A 15,635-nucleotide genomic window follows, 5' to 3' on the forward strand; every position below is an offset into this window, starting at 1 on the left:
CAAAAATACTGAACTTCAAGGAAAGTTAAAAAAGGACAGTCCCTAATCAAATGGCAAAATCAAAAGCTCAAAAACAATCAAACGAATGGATAACAATTCATATTTCTGACTTGTCATAGGCATTTTCTTATGTAGAAAATGGTGGATTGAATCTGGTTTTATAGCTAGACAAACCTCTCACTTGTATGACAGTTGCATCAAATTCCATTATATTGACAAAGATGCTAGAACAAAACAAACAGACACAATAGGTAAAAATGTCAGAAATAGGGGTACAGCAATCAACATTGTGTTATCTTAATCACTATGAAGATGTATAGTCTTAATTTAAAAAAAGGAGATGTGCTGATAGGGATTGCCAATGAGACAACTATCCACCAAAGTTCAATGAAGTGGATGTAAGCAATTGCCAATTATAGATTTTAATATATTTAAATCTATATATAAACCTTTGTATTCTAAATATAGTTTTTTGTTTTTGTATTACAGGATTTATTCCTTGCTAAACCCATTGGTATTCTATCTTTACTGGATGAAGAAAGTCAGTTCCCAAAGGTAAAACTGTATGACTGCAAATTTATGGATAGATTTAAGTCCGTATTTGTAATTTAAGATGATAATTTAACATTCAATTTCAGGTAGATTGAGTGTCTAATTTAAAAAGGATAGAATTTCTTAACATTTTTCCTTAGCTGACAGTACAAGCCAGTCAAGGTCGTTAAAGACTTCCATCATCAACACTTCTCATAAACATATTTTTATATCAGGCTCATTTAAAAAATATGATAAAAAGAATGAGTCACAGATTTTTTTTTTTTAAACCTATAGGTGTGCAAAATTGTCTAAAAAAGCAGCAAAACCTGTTTAAAAGTCAATGGTTTAATGTGTCAAAAATTGAAACCATGATCTTTCACACTTTCACAAGACCACCAAGGCAGTTAAAGATTTAATTTGGAAAATTCTCTTTTGTGTGAATAGAAAAAAAATAAACAATATAGAATTTTGAAATAAAATATGAAAAGATAATTATAGTATTCATTCAGAAAATTTAAAGAAAAAATCTAGGTTACTGACTGGTTTTCTTGTTACAAACGAAAACAAGAAATTTCCCTTTAATCGATTATCTTATTATCTTAGTTATCTCCACTTGTATTGCTAAGATAAACAAAAATCAATACAAATTTTTGATTAAAAAAAAAATTAGAATTATCCTATACAGGAAAAAATACAAAATTATATTCATTTAGATGAAGAAACTTACAATTAAATAGGTTTCATGTCTCTATGTTTATGCATATTGAATTACAGATCTAGACTGATTGTTTTCTGATATTTCACAATCCAAGATGGTGGAAGACCAACCATCTATCTTTGAAAGTATAAATAAAAATAGTCCAAATGCATTTTGTTTCTTGACATTTAAGATGATCAACATAAAATTTAATAGTCATGATTTCTATATCAATACTTTAAAAATACTAGGAATTATCTCCCCTTAAAAGTTATATTTGTTCAATAACAGTCAAATACAATACAAAAGCATTTTTATAAAGTTATAAATTCTGAAATGGGTTGAATGATAATCCTCCCTTTATTTTTATCATGTTGATGTATGTTTTTATGTTAGTTTATAAAATATTGTAGACGTGAAATTTTCTTTAAGTTTGCATTCTGAAAAAAATTATATTAATATTAAACCTTCATGCCAAAACATGTATTTAAATTGTTGTTGAACATGTTTAGGACTATTGAATAATTGGGAAAAAGTTTATATTTCTTGCTAGAGAGAAATGGGGGAAAACAAACTATTTTCTTCCCAGATCGAAAGGAATGTTTTAAAACAAATATTTGTATTTGTATAATGAATCTAGATAAATGTTTTTTCCTTCCATTAAACAATTCAATGAATGAGACCGCCTAAATCACTAAACAGACACAATTCAAAAACATGATGATGGAAAATACATGTATTTATATAAGATTTTCTTTTTTCTATAAGAACTTTCCCTGTGTAATGTTATATATTATCTGAGTTACCTCTCCTTGTATGGCTAAGATGAAAAAGAAAAAATATTCACACAAATAAATATTTCTATTTACAGGCTACAGATGCAACGTTTGTGGATAAATTAAATAAACATTTTGGTAAAAACAGTTACTACGGCAAATCACAGCAGACTAAATCTAGTAAATTTACCATCAGTCATTATGCTGGAAAAGTAAGTTTGAATCAACCTGTGATTACAACAGATACTTTCCGTCGTGGTTTTTAAAACTGTAAACTTGATAAAGGCAGCTATTGTGGATTCATTTATTTTTTCGTGGGTACCAAATTATGTGGATCTGTGATTTTATGGTTCAGCCAAAATATGGATACAACTATATAGAAATTTGTATCCATGAAACCCGCTAGAATTGGTATCCAAAAAATAATAATGAATCTACAGTAGTTGTTTGTTTCATAGATTGATCAGTAAAATAACTGTGGATGTATATAAATTATAAGAGTTTTTGACATTGGATTTTAGTCCATCAGCTGGTAAGGTAAAATTTCAGTTCTGTGTTACACCGCAGGGTACCGCAATTTTTTTGTATAAATCTAAAGAGTAATGTCTGAAGAATATTTTAAGAGGTGTTAGACTTTTGAAAAAGTGTCCTAAAGGGGTTAAAAGGGGTCTTATTTAAGAGTATATCAAAATCTTTGTTTAACCCATATATACAGAAAACAGAAAATGTAACCAAGTATTCGGTACTATTTCTCTTATCAAATTGAACAAATCATATCTTATTAATACGGAGGCTAATTTTTATTTAATTTTTAAATTGTATAGGACCAAGAAAAAAAGGGGGAGGGTAATATCCAAAATTCATGATTTTGAATGAAACAAAGCATACATACTAGTTTTCTTGATAAAAAAGGGTATATTTTTTACACTGAACATAGAGCATCAAGTAACTAAAGGCAGTTGAAAAAAAATTCAAAGGTAAGAAAGGGAGAAAAACATGGAATCAATGACAAACACAAACATAAGCAATGTATATCACAGTCATTAAAAACACACACAGCACTAAAAAAATAAAAGAACTGTCAGGGTTTCAAGATCTATATTAAAGTTCGTTTAACAACAGAATCACCACATTTTAATGTCATGAAGAAGGTCAATCCATAGAATCATCTTCATTTTCGTCAACGCCATCTACCGAATTATCATCACCATCATCTTCATCATCTTCGTCGTCATCGTCAGCCATATCAACGATTTGATTACTCTTGTTGCTACAAGCATTCGTACACTTGCAGCCATCTGTACAGGATAAACTTTGTCGAACACATGAACACCTTTTGGTGGCACAACCAGCTTTACATGAACAGCTTATCAGTATCAATAAAGCATCTAACACTGGCGGTTGGTCTAGTCAATAATTGATGCTGATCAAATCGTTCTTAACAATCTAACCATAGTTGTTTGGCGATGGAACAGTGTTGTGTTGAAGAGCAGATTTCCAAATCTTTGCCTGAAAGTTGGCTTGTTTGATGTGCTTTAACATTGCATCTTTTGTTGGGGGCAGTAGATGATAATTGCACATTTATTAACCTGCATTTGGAATAATAATATTAGAACTGATATAATTCTGAAAATAGCAGGCCAATACTTCCACATCCGTGTCAGACGATTTTATACCAATGGAATCGTAACCTTTGTCAGCTACGTGTTTTGCATGAAGAAACATCTTTGTGTCGGCTTCTTCCTGTATGCTTAGAAGCTCAATGCATTCTATACTTCACTATTTCATTTTCAACATATATTTTGTGGCACAGACTTCCATATGATACAAATAAACTGGGACTATTATACTAATAGTATTAGTCTTAGTCTACCAACTGACAAAAATTTCTTCAATTGCCGAGGACAAGATTGTTTTGATCTAGAAATTGTCGTAATGATTTGACCTCCAAAGGACCTGCGATCTCGTTCTCAATTTTTTATGGATATTGCGGGATACTGATCAGTGACAAAATCAATGCGGGGAGCTCTTTCTGAAACTAAAAGGGTGTTTTATTAAACAACAATTGCCAAATCAGAAAAAAAGTACTTGGTATCTTAGTAAAGGATTGAACTGCCGTACAATCAAATATCCACATGCTTTCCTCAGGAATGGCTTGCATTTGTTCAACGTCCATTTCTTAAAGACCACATAGGACAGATTTATTTGTCTTTACAGGTGTATCATTAACGTTTGCAAGAGACCATGAAAGAGGACATAATTCAAACTGGAGTACCTCTCGTCTATCCAGCTGTCTAGTCTGGGCTACGACATGCAGGCTACCAAAAAGATTTTTATCTGCTTTCAATATGATGCTGTTCTTATCACCCATTAACTGTTAACCTTTTATTTCCTTTGTTGAAAATGTAAGCAATGATTGTCTTTTGATTAGTTTGAGAATATTGGTTGACTTTTGAATAAGCCGTTCATTAATGACATTTTCTGATGCCGACTTTCCCTTTTCATACGCGTTTGGAAGGTCGCACCTTAATTCCGAAGAAGCAACAGTATCCGAGGAAAAGCCAGATAACTGCTTAGACGTTTCAAATGGATTTGTCTTCCTTTGCAGTGTCTGAACCAATTTTAATAGTCAGTTTCTTCTCGCTTCATTGAGTTTTTCAAGTTCTTTTTGTGCGGATGTTTAAGGGTTAACAATTCCTGCCAAATCTCAACATTTTAATGATATTGAGGCTCTTTCATGTGCATTTAACAACCAACATTTAGTAAAACTTTGATTTTCACTGAAACCAACAATGCCACCTCCTGTTTTTGTATCTCTGTTCAATGTTTGCTCTATTGTTTGGTCAACTGGAGATCTAGAAAATCCATGGGAGCTTCTCTGAACATAAAAACAACCAGATGAAAGATATTCATGCGTATCAGGATGGATATTTTGCATATGAAGCAAATAGACTGAGATGATAGTTTTGACAGTCATATGCAAAAAACTGACTGCAAACAAAGTAACAAAATCATTTTACAATATGTACAAAATTTAAAAAACAAGACTAAATTCATTGAACAGTGAAGCAATATATCCAAGCAAGAAGGAAAGAAAATGGGGAAAACACTATCAAATGAGGAACAATGTATACATTACGAAAAGCAAATAAATAGTAACCAGACGGTATGTCAAATCGACATAGTTGTGTGCCAAAGAAAGTAAAAAGTCTTAACAAATTCCCAAACTGACTATTTGACCTTCTTTTAAAACAATGTTTGTCGAATAAATGACCCAACAATTTGAACTCAATCACGACAGAGCTAAAACACAAAATGTAAACAAGCACACCTTTATTAAGTTCGATAGAGTGCACCCTTTCAGAACGCAAAAAAAATAACTTTTATTTGTCATTTTTTCATAAATATTTTTTTACACATTTACTTTATAAAATAATTTGTCTCACAAAAACATCATACTCTTCAATTTAATGTTTGTTTTCAGTTGCAAATTAATATGTTTAAAGTGCTTATGTGTGCACTCAGGTATGAATATATTATCGACTGAATCGAAGACGGTAATGTGATGATTTCCGGTATTTCACGAGTATCTGCACGTACATAAGTTTTATTGAATAATTCATATTTTAGACGATATACAAATACTGCAAATAATTTAAACATTGCATACCGGTCAATTTTAAATTTTAATTCACAAAAACGGATAATTGCATTATGAATTTTTTTATGAAATGAGAAAATATGTCTTAATTTTAACCCCAAAAATCGGATTGTTTGTAATGTAAATAAACATTTTTTTTTAAACAAAAAATCTTCAGAGTTACATTAAATATGATAGTTTTATATCTGTTTTAGTTGTTTAAACCTATAATTTAATTTTTTCAGTCGCTTTATATTGAAAATTTTAATTAAAAATTACTTAGTCGTGATAGCTTAATGCGGGGATCATTGAAAGGAACGTTTTTAAACCTCTTTTGGACACTTTTCTTTTAGTCTAACACCTTGTATTTTATCAATAAGATAATGAAGTTGAATTCTATCAAAAAAAATCGCGGTACCCTGGGGTGTAACACAAACTCCTTAACTAGAGCGCTTTTGAAAACTAGCTGATGGACTATTTACAAATGACAGCTAAAGTTCAATTTCTAAAATATTTTGTATAAAGTGTTAAATATGTATAACAACAATTCACTTATGGAACTAGTCGGTCATATTAGAATCTTTACTTGTTCCTAGAAGTGATGTTAATCTGATGCAGTGACAACTTTTTATCGATCAAGTGGTTATACAATTTTTATAATATGTAAGTCGCTGATTGGTTGCAGTTATAGATGTACTATGATGCTGTTTATTACTTAAATTAAAACCTTGTGTCCAGTTTTAAAAACTGGTTTACTTTGATTTAAATCACCAATACATCTACTTACTGCATGTCTCCAACCATATCTGAAAATTAAATGTTTTATAGGCTTTTCAGTATGTTAGTCTTGTATTATTTTAATTTTAGTTTCTTGTGTACAATTTGGAAATTAGTATGGCGTTCATTATCACTGAACTAGTATATCTTTGTTTAGGGGCCAGCTGAAGGACGTCTCTGGGTGCAGGAATTTCTCGCTACATTGAAGACCTGTTGGTGACCTTCTGCTGTTGTTTTTTCTATGGTCGGGTTGTTGTCTCTTTTACACATTCCCCATTTCCATTCTCAATTTTAATTTTACCTATTAATGTTTGATAGAAAAATAAGACTATGTAGAAATAGCTGCTGGAAAGAAGAACGAAACTTTTATGATAAATATTTTCTAGGTTACCTATGATGCTTCTGAATGGTTAGAGAAGAATCGAGACTCGTTGCCTGCAGGATTACAAGAAATGTTACAAGGCAGTACAAATGACTTGGCTAAACTTATATTTAGAGGTAGGTTACTGACCAGTAGTACAACCTGGCCAGACTTATATTAAAAGGTATGAAACCTGTACTTTCAAAATAAAATTTCAAGTATATTTTTTTCCTTTTTAAGTGAAATTTAAAAGTTAGCAGGCTGAATATAAACTGGCTGTTTGGTTTTATTTTTCATAAAATTTATGAAAATATTTCATTTCATTTCATTTTCAAATAAGTGATTACGAATAAAAGCAATTGATGTGAAACACAAAATATTCATACATTTTGCACAATTATTTTAAAGCTCAAATAACAAGAACTGGTACCCTAGCACTCCAGTCAAGAAAATCCAGACATACAAGGAAGAGCAAGGTAAGAACAGCTAATAATTCACAATCTAGAAATGAATAAAAAGTTTATTAATAAAGATTTGAGATACCTAACATACAAAGATAATTAAATGGAATTTTATTTCTTGCTTATTCTTCAATAATAGAGGTGACTTAGTATTAGTTTTGAAAGTCTTAATCATTTGTATGTTTGATGGCTTTAAGAAAGTGACTGTAGAATGGAAGTATAATGTTTTACATTTACTTCCAGAGACCATCAGTTGATGGAGGCAGAAAGAGGAAGCAGACGGTCGGAGGACAGTTCAAGGTCAGTTATAATTGTCTGTTTGTATTTCTATGAGGGAGTACAGGACCTTTTTTCGGGACTCTGGGTTCGGTGTTTTAAGCTCAGGATTTCAGGATTGATCCTTTCTGGATTCAAGAATTCTTTTTTTGAAATTTTGGGATGTCGGGAATTAAATTTCTTTAAATTCGGGACCTCTGGATATCATATAATTTTAAACCCCAGATTTCAGGATCAGGACCCCTCCGACTCCCCTCTTTTATTTGTGTTAAATCTATTATATTGTATTGGACATTTAGGAAATTAGAACATCTGAAAAAACTAAAGCTCATACTGCATCTCTTGAGATCTGTGGTTTATCATATGTTTGTTACTTGATAATTTCAGAATTCTTTACAAATATTAATGGAAAGAATGACATCTGCCACGCCTATATTTGTGAGATGTCTCAAACCAAATCATGTCAAAAGTCCAGGAAAGTTTGACTCAGATTACATCAAACAACAGGTATATACATAAGTTATTTTTCCTCTTCAATACTCTATTTAGTCATTGAAATGGGGGTAGAGCTTTTGAAATTCATCTATATAAATTTGTTTTTTTAAACCAAGAAATGAAAATGAAGTTTTTTTTATTTATTAAATTGCTTTTATTAAGGATACAAATGGTATAAAGTATAATTAAAAGCTGATCAAAATTTATATAAGTATTTTATAAGAAACAAAATATTAATTAGCTGAAGTTGTAACTTTGAATTATAAAATTGCTGTTTTTGTTTTTAACTGAGGTAAATGTATATTTTACAGCTGTTATACACTGGTATGCTGGAAACTACAAAAATAAGAAGAGAAGGTTTTGCTGTCAGACCAACTTTTCCTGAATTTGTTGACAAGTAAGTTGTATAGTGAATAGAGAGGCTAAAGATACCAGAGGGAAAATCCAACCATAAATAGAAAATAAACAGACAACACCATACCATGGCTAAAAAAGAAAAAGACAAAAAGACAAACAACAGTATACAAAACACAACATAGAAAAATAAATACTGAGCAACAAGAATCCATCAAAAACTGGGGGTTATCTCAGGTGCTACGGAAGGGTAAGCAGATCCTGCTCCACATGTGGCACCTGTAAATTGTTTTCACACTTTTATAAAAGGTAAACATCTCTAATTTCAACCTTAATTTTAATATTCATTTATCAGGAATCTGATGTTCAGTAGTTCTTGTTTGTTGATGTGATCCATAAGTGCTTTTTTGTTTCTGTTTTTTTTTTATATAGATTTGACCATTGGTTTTTCTGTTTGAATAGTTGTACACTAGTCATTTTTGGGGCCCTTTATAGCTTGCTGTTCGGGATGTGAGCCAAGGCTCCCTGTTGAAGACCGTACTCTGACCTATAGTAGGTTACTTTTACAAATTGTGACTTAATAGATGGAGAGTTGTCTCACTGGCACTCATACCACATCTTCTTATACTTATTGACATTATTTTATACTTTTCTTTACAGATACAAAATCATAGTTTGTAAAGCAAGTTTACCAGGAACAAAGGAGAACTGTTTGACGATATTAAAAGCCAGTAAAATAACTGGCTGGCAACTTGGGTGTGTATTTTAGATACTTTGATTTAAACTGGAGAATTTAAGGTCCCCAATAAATGAAATGCTGTGTATTTAGTATCTTCATTTATATATAAAATTTCATATTAAAAGTTTGATATTTAAAAACAAGATACAAAGACAGACCCTTGATATTTTGTAAAAAAAGAAAATGTGATCTTATCAAAAGAAAGTTTGGACTAACCTCTTGGATATGAATGTGTATTCTGTAAATTCAGAAATTATTGCGATTTTGTCATTTAAGACTAAAATGCAATTTTATTTTTTGTTATATTGAGAGAAATTCTGTTTAATTCATATAAATTTTTTTAAGAAATACAAGTTTGAATTTTTTCGATTATAACCCTGTAACATTTTCACAATAATAAAATCATCGCAATAATTTCTGAATTTACAGTAAAGTATATCAACTTGTATTTTTATGCCCCACCTACGATAGTAGAGGGGCATTATGTTTTCTGGTCTGTGCCTCCGTTCGTATGTCCGTCCGTCTGTGCCTCCGTTTGTCCGTCCGCTTCAGGTTAAAGTTTTTGGTCAAGGTAGTTTTTGAAGAAGTTGAAGTCCAATCAACTTGAAACTTAGTACACTTGTTCCCCATGATATGATCTTTCTAATTTTAATGCCAAATTATAGTTTTGACCCCAATTTCATGGTCCACTGAACATAGAAAATGATAGTGCGAAGTTCAGGTTAAAGTTTTTGGTCAAGGTAGTTTTTGATGAAGTTAAAGTTACATCAACATGAAACTTAGTACACATGTTCCCTATGATATGATCTTTCTAATTTTAATTCCAAATTAAAGTTTTGACCCCAATTTCACGGTCCACTGAACATAGAAAATGATAGTGCGAGTGAGGCATTCGTGTACTATGGACACATTCTTGTTATTATTTGTAGAAAAACTAAAGTATTTTTAAAGTATTACCACATAGAACAGTTGGCAGACATCTTTAAATTAATGGGAAAATCAGCAGTACAGTTACAAAAATGTAAGTGATCCTAATTGTTAGAAATATCAGTCCACTCAATTTATACCTTTCAAAATTAACTTTTTTCTGTAAAGTTGAATTATTGTCAGTGCAAACAGTTTAATGAGTATTTCCAAGCTTATGTTTTAAATTTCAGTGTAAGAAATGTGAAAGTATTTGACAAAAAGTGAACTCAATAAATTCACAATTCATAATAATTGATATTTTATGTTTTGAATTTCAGTGGTAAGGGGTTTTCTGGGAAGATGTGAATATAAAAGATGTCTAGCCAGGGCAAGACAAGAAGCAATGAGAGTTCAACATTTACTGGAGAGCATTCAGAATCTTAGTATTGATCTTAGTAATTACCAACAGGTGGCGCTGATAAATGATCAAAAGATCCCAAAAGGTACATCTTATTTAACTGCATCTTTATATTAAACAGACTTCATGAGACTTCATCGGAGAATTTACTAACTTTTTGTATGACAAATTGCGATGATTTTTCTGACCCCCAAAAAATTGGTCAGAATGAAAGTTTAAGGGGAAAAAAATATGGAAAAATAACCTGTACTCTCTGAAATTTGAAACTTGTATTTACACCACAATATGGGGGTCAGGCAGTTCAGTTTACAGGATGTTATGGCAGGTTAAACACTTAAATTTTCTGAGCAAAATAATTTTTAAATTTGTCCAATAGAGACATGATATAGAAAGATTTATGAAAAAATTAAACGAACGAAAATCAAATATGCTAAAATGACATGATACAGTTTAAGCAATAAAAAATAAAGCTCTGAAAGAAATAAAAATTTCCCAGAAGTTTATACTGACAAATCTAAAATTAGAAATAAAAGAAATTATTCACTTTAAAATTAAATATCTGAAATCGTAAAAAGTGTTTTTCACATAAGGCGAATATAAGTACTGTAGAAACATTAATTTTCGTGGGGTTAAAATTTCGTGGTTTTGTCTCTACATAAGATTTCATGGGGATTTAATTTCATGGTTTCCTTAAATGTTAGTGGTATTCTATAGAGGTTAAATGTTCGTTAGGGTTTTAATTTTATTGATATATTCTTTCCACGAACTAAACGAAATTAAATCTTTCACAAAAATTTCAACAGTAGTTGCAATATAATTTCAGCGTTCTTTGGAAAGTATGATGAGAGTGATCAACCACCATATATCCCATCATTTAATTCTGATGTTATATCTATACAACCATCAATGAGGAGTTACGAACAGCCTGCCAAGCCTCCTACAACCTCACGAGAAATGGGTACTCAGGTAAATATATATCTTGGTGTAATAACAAGCAAAATACCTGAATGGGTTAAGGCTCTGGATTGAAGGTCAAATTTTAACCTTAATTGTTAACTTTTAATACGAATGGACTTCGCTGGCGAGTTGTCTCATTGACACTCACACTACTAATTCTTCTTATTATAAAGTATGAAAAAAAATTAATTTAAAAATAATCATGTCTGGAAGAACTTCTTAAAACCAAGTATCTTATCTATGATATATAATAATATACCTATATTAGACAGCAACCTAATAAAAATAATAACCAAAGGAAATCATTGAATATTTTTAAAAAGTTGTAAGCAAAGTAGACATAGGACAAAGAATTGGTATAAAGTTTTAAGTTTGTAAATATATTTTGAAGATACATAGTAAAGTAATTTATCGGTATTACTGTGATTTAATAAAAGTTTTTATAAATTTTAATCGTTCAGAAAACAAGTGACTATTAATTTTGCATATACTTGCAGGCCAGTAGTTCTGAGTCAGAATTTTCTGATGATGAATTTAAACCTATATCATCCACAAACTATGGTCCTCCAGGGACAAAACATGCTACAATTCGATGGTTTAAAGAAACCCAAACCCAACAGGTGTATGATCCTGTCAATACTGATGGTAACTTTATAGCGGAATGGTTCCATGGTGTCATTAGCAGGAAGTAAGTTAATATTTAATTTAAAGGATTCCAGAATTTCACTACTGTGGACTCATTTATTTTCTTGGATTGAGGAAAACTTGCATTTTCGTAAATATTTGATTTCATTGTTTTACCCATCTCTACATACAAAACCCAAACAAAATTAGTAACTAAATGAACACTTGAATTTGTTTTTCAACTGTACCAAGGAAACCATATGTTGGAATAACTTAATTGTTCTCAAAATTTCTATGACATGTATTATGTTTTGGTACTGATAGAAAAATGTTGTTAAGGTTCAGATTGTTTTATGTGCATTTGTTACTTGGATTTTTCAATATTGGACAACAATTTAAGATTATTCATTTCAAAATGTGAAACCTATTATTTTTGCGATAATATGGGGATGAAGTCCCCTATTACAGTAGAAAAATCAATAAAAAAAAATTTTTCATTGTACTAATGAACTCAAAATCATTCAAATTTTTTTTTGTCGCTTTGTTTAATTCCTGCGTTTGCGCATAACGCAGAAATCTACTTCCTTCTTCCGGTCTCGTTGTAGTGAGACTTTGAGAAGTCTAGTAAAATATAGGAACACAATACCAATATTTCATTTTCAATAATTCTTTGTCTTTGATATGAATTAATGTTACCTGATGCATTGCGTTTCTTTGTTTACATTGAACATGACGTCATAACTTAAATAACGTTACAAGTAAAATCCTAACAAAAGAACCGTTTCTTTTTTTTAACAAATATGTAAGTTACAAAAAAAATAATTCATACAGACTTCGTCCCTATTCACAGGTAATGCCTGCCTCATATTAAAAGCATCACAACATTTCTGAATTTTCATAAGTACTGTACCATTATACATCATGCAGTATATAATTTGCATCCTAATGTTTTAATTGTCTTATTTTCAGAGAAAGTGTACAGGTTAATTAGGATTTAGTTGGCAAAATGTCATTTAAATACATGTGTTTTCACAATTATGTATTACATTTCACTATTATTCATCAAGTTAACATCTAGAGGAATGATGTAGAAATTTGAAATGATGATTACTAATTAAATTTTCCAGATTCAGTTCATTAATACATTTGTAATCCTTTATTTTATATTTTCAATACCACTGTTTTATTTTCGTTATTGACATACAGTAATCTTTCAGTAATTATCAATTAAAATGTATTAATGTATTTACAGAGCATCAGAAAGATTATTAAAAAGTAAATCGGTTGGATGTTACCTGGTCAGGGTCAGCGAGAGTAGATTTGGTTACACCCTCTCTTTCAGGTAATTATTTATTAACACTTTTAATTTATGTTAAAACACTCTGAATGGTATAAGTAATTGTTTCGAACCCAGCACATGGAAGGTGCATTTGACTCCAATCTTGACTGCAATTGCCTTTTCTCCTGATTGAGGTTGGTGGTTCTCTCCAAGAAAAACTAGCTGCCACAATATAGCCAGTTGTGCTTAAAGTGGTGAATCAATTTAAGAACACATTATTTTGATGCCCTTTCATATTTTCATGCTCAGTTTTACCTCATCATTTGCATCATTAGCAGGAAGAAGGTATGACATGTCTATGCTGAATGTCTACTCATGAATACTAGAATAAAATCTATAGTTGTTACTCCTATCAAAGGTCGGTGGTTTTCTCTCGGCACTCTGGGTTCCTCCACCAATAAAAACTGGCTGCCAAGAAATAGCCTCAATGCAGTGCTTAACTGTGGCATTAAAACACACAAAAAACCAAAAATCAATCCCTTCACAATCTATTTCTTTTTTATAAAACTGTGATTCAAAAAGAGGAATAGAGCACACTATTCAAACCATGACATTTTAAATTTTGACAGCATTTTATTAAATTGAAATAATTTATCTTATATTTGTGTCTTTTTTTAAAACATAAGCAAAAATAAGTGCATGCACAAACTTCTGAATTTACATTATATAAAAAGATGAAAAATTCAATACCATAAAACTATAGAAAATATAAATTCTAATGCAATTTGGATGTAAAATTTTTTTTCATTGGCTAAAAGTTGCGGTCAAATCCACAGTTGACCAGGCGTAACTATGGAGGGACCCGCCATTTTGAATTGATTGAATCAAAAAATGTTCGATTACTACTATGTAATCGAAAATAAAACAACACCTACCTCAAATTCGCCGTTTTAATGTAATTTTATCCGAATTTGAAGCGTACAGGTAACGTAAATAACCTCCAATTTGTAAGTTTTCATTTGTATGACGTCACGTTTAGCCATGACGTCTTTGTGCCAAAATCATTTATGAAGTTTCCCGAATTTTATTCTATTTGTCAAATTTGGACATTTTTTCAAGTTTTATCGTATTTTTCTTTTTGAAATGCATTAGAATCAGAATAACAGTACTGAAGTTGAAGAGTTGCCACCGTCAATTTTGATTTGACGGTTGCAAATCTCCGTTTTACTGTCTCCGCTATGCGTCGCCAGTAAAACTGCATTTGCGACTGTCAAATCTACAATTGACGGTGGCAACTCTTCAACTACAGTACTGTTATTCCTTAATTATCACAGTAATTAAAAAATTACAAAGATACGGGTAATTAAGTTAAGATTGAATTAACTATTTCCCCACATAGATGCCTCAATGAATGTTGTCATTGTTTAAGTATGTGAAAGCTTAAAATGATACTTCAACATGTAAGAAATTGTTTGTAACAGAAATGTCACTTTAGGCTTTTTCTTTTACAGGGCAAAAGACAGATCAAGACACTATATGATAGATCAATTAGCTAATAAAAAGTTCATTATTATTGGAGAGCCTAAAGTTCATAGAACATTGAAAGATCTTGTGGAATATCACAAAAAGGTAAGAAATGTACCAAAACTTCTAAAAGACGGGTCAAAGTTATCAGATAGTCATCTTTTAAAAAATGTAACATCAATCGAAACCATACAAATATACCATTGATACACAAAATATTGATGCTTAAGCCCTTCCAGTGGCGGATCCAGAGGGGGTTCCAGGGGTTGGAACCCCACCTTTTTCTAGTCGATCAATGCATTTGAATGGGAAAATATAGTTGGAACTCCTCCTTTATCCTGGGTTGGGACACCCCCTTTTTAAAATGGCTTAATCCGCCCCTGCCTTCTACCGTCTGAGTATTTAATTAAGTCTAAACAAATCATTCGTTTGTACACAGTTGTCAGGTAATACTACTTAGGCCTTGCTTTCAGTGTCATTCATTGCAGGCAGGACAGAAATAAGTACTTTTACAAGTTAAAGTCTACTGTATTTGATCATTAAAATCGTCTTCTTTTCAGAATAAGTTGTCTAATTGGGATGGTTTTCTTCAAGTTCCTTGTGGACAGGTGAGAATTCTTTATAATTATAAGTATCTGTATTTCTCTTTATTTTTCTAGCATACTTAAAAAAAATTAACTTGCTTTAAGTTTTTAATGGAAAAATACTTTCATATAACATTATGTATGAAATTCATAACTAAAGTTTCTGTTTAGAAAAATGTATGAAGCTTCTTCAGAAGGACATATGTATTAGGTTATAGCTGTAACATCATCAA

At 31.0% G+C, this 15,635-nt stretch overlaps 1 protein-coding gene across 3 annotated transcripts in view; it reads left to right on the forward strand.

Moving 5' to 3' along the window:
* Nucleotides 1-15,635, forward strand: part of LOC143071841 (myosin-IIIb-like) — a 45,382-nt gene that overhangs the window by 22,353 nt on the left and 7,394 nt on the right. For all 3 annotated transcript variants that reach the window (XM_076246448.1, XM_076246446.1, XM_076246447.1), the window contains exons 12-26: nucleotides 490-555; nucleotides 2,103-2,219; nucleotides 6,811-6,922; nucleotides 7,194-7,261; nucleotides 7,490-7,546; nucleotides 7,910-8,029; nucleotides 8,329-8,414; nucleotides 9,032-9,127; nucleotides 10,040-10,131; nucleotides 10,355-10,519; nucleotides 11,258-11,400; nucleotides 11,889-12,079; nucleotides 13,268-13,357; nucleotides 14,806-14,923; nucleotides 15,379-15,426. In XM_076246448.1, coding sequence (XP_076102563.1) covers nucleotides 490-555; nucleotides 2,103-2,219; nucleotides 6,811-6,922; nucleotides 7,194-7,261; nucleotides 7,490-7,546; nucleotides 7,910-8,029; nucleotides 8,329-8,414; nucleotides 9,032-9,127; nucleotides 10,040-10,131; nucleotides 10,355-10,519; nucleotides 11,258-11,400; nucleotides 11,889-12,079; nucleotides 13,268-13,357; nucleotides 14,806-14,923; nucleotides 15,379-15,426 — 1,569 coding nt within the window. The remainder of the gene's footprint in view (nucleotides 1-489; nucleotides 556-2,102; nucleotides 2,220-6,810; nucleotides 6,923-7,193; nucleotides 7,262-7,489; nucleotides 7,547-7,909; nucleotides 8,030-8,328; nucleotides 8,415-9,031; nucleotides 9,128-10,039; nucleotides 10,132-10,354; nucleotides 10,520-11,257; nucleotides 11,401-11,888; nucleotides 12,080-13,267; nucleotides 13,358-14,805; nucleotides 14,924-15,378; nucleotides 15,427-15,635) is intronic.

The sequence above is a fragment of the Mytilus galloprovincialis genome, chromosome 4, assembly GCF_965363235.1.
Source record: "Mytilus galloprovincialis chromosome 4, xbMytGall1.hap1.1, whole genome shotgun sequence".
Classification (NCBI taxonomy): Eukaryota; Metazoa; Mollusca; class Bivalvia; order Mytilida; family Mytilidae; genus Mytilus; species Mytilus galloprovincialis.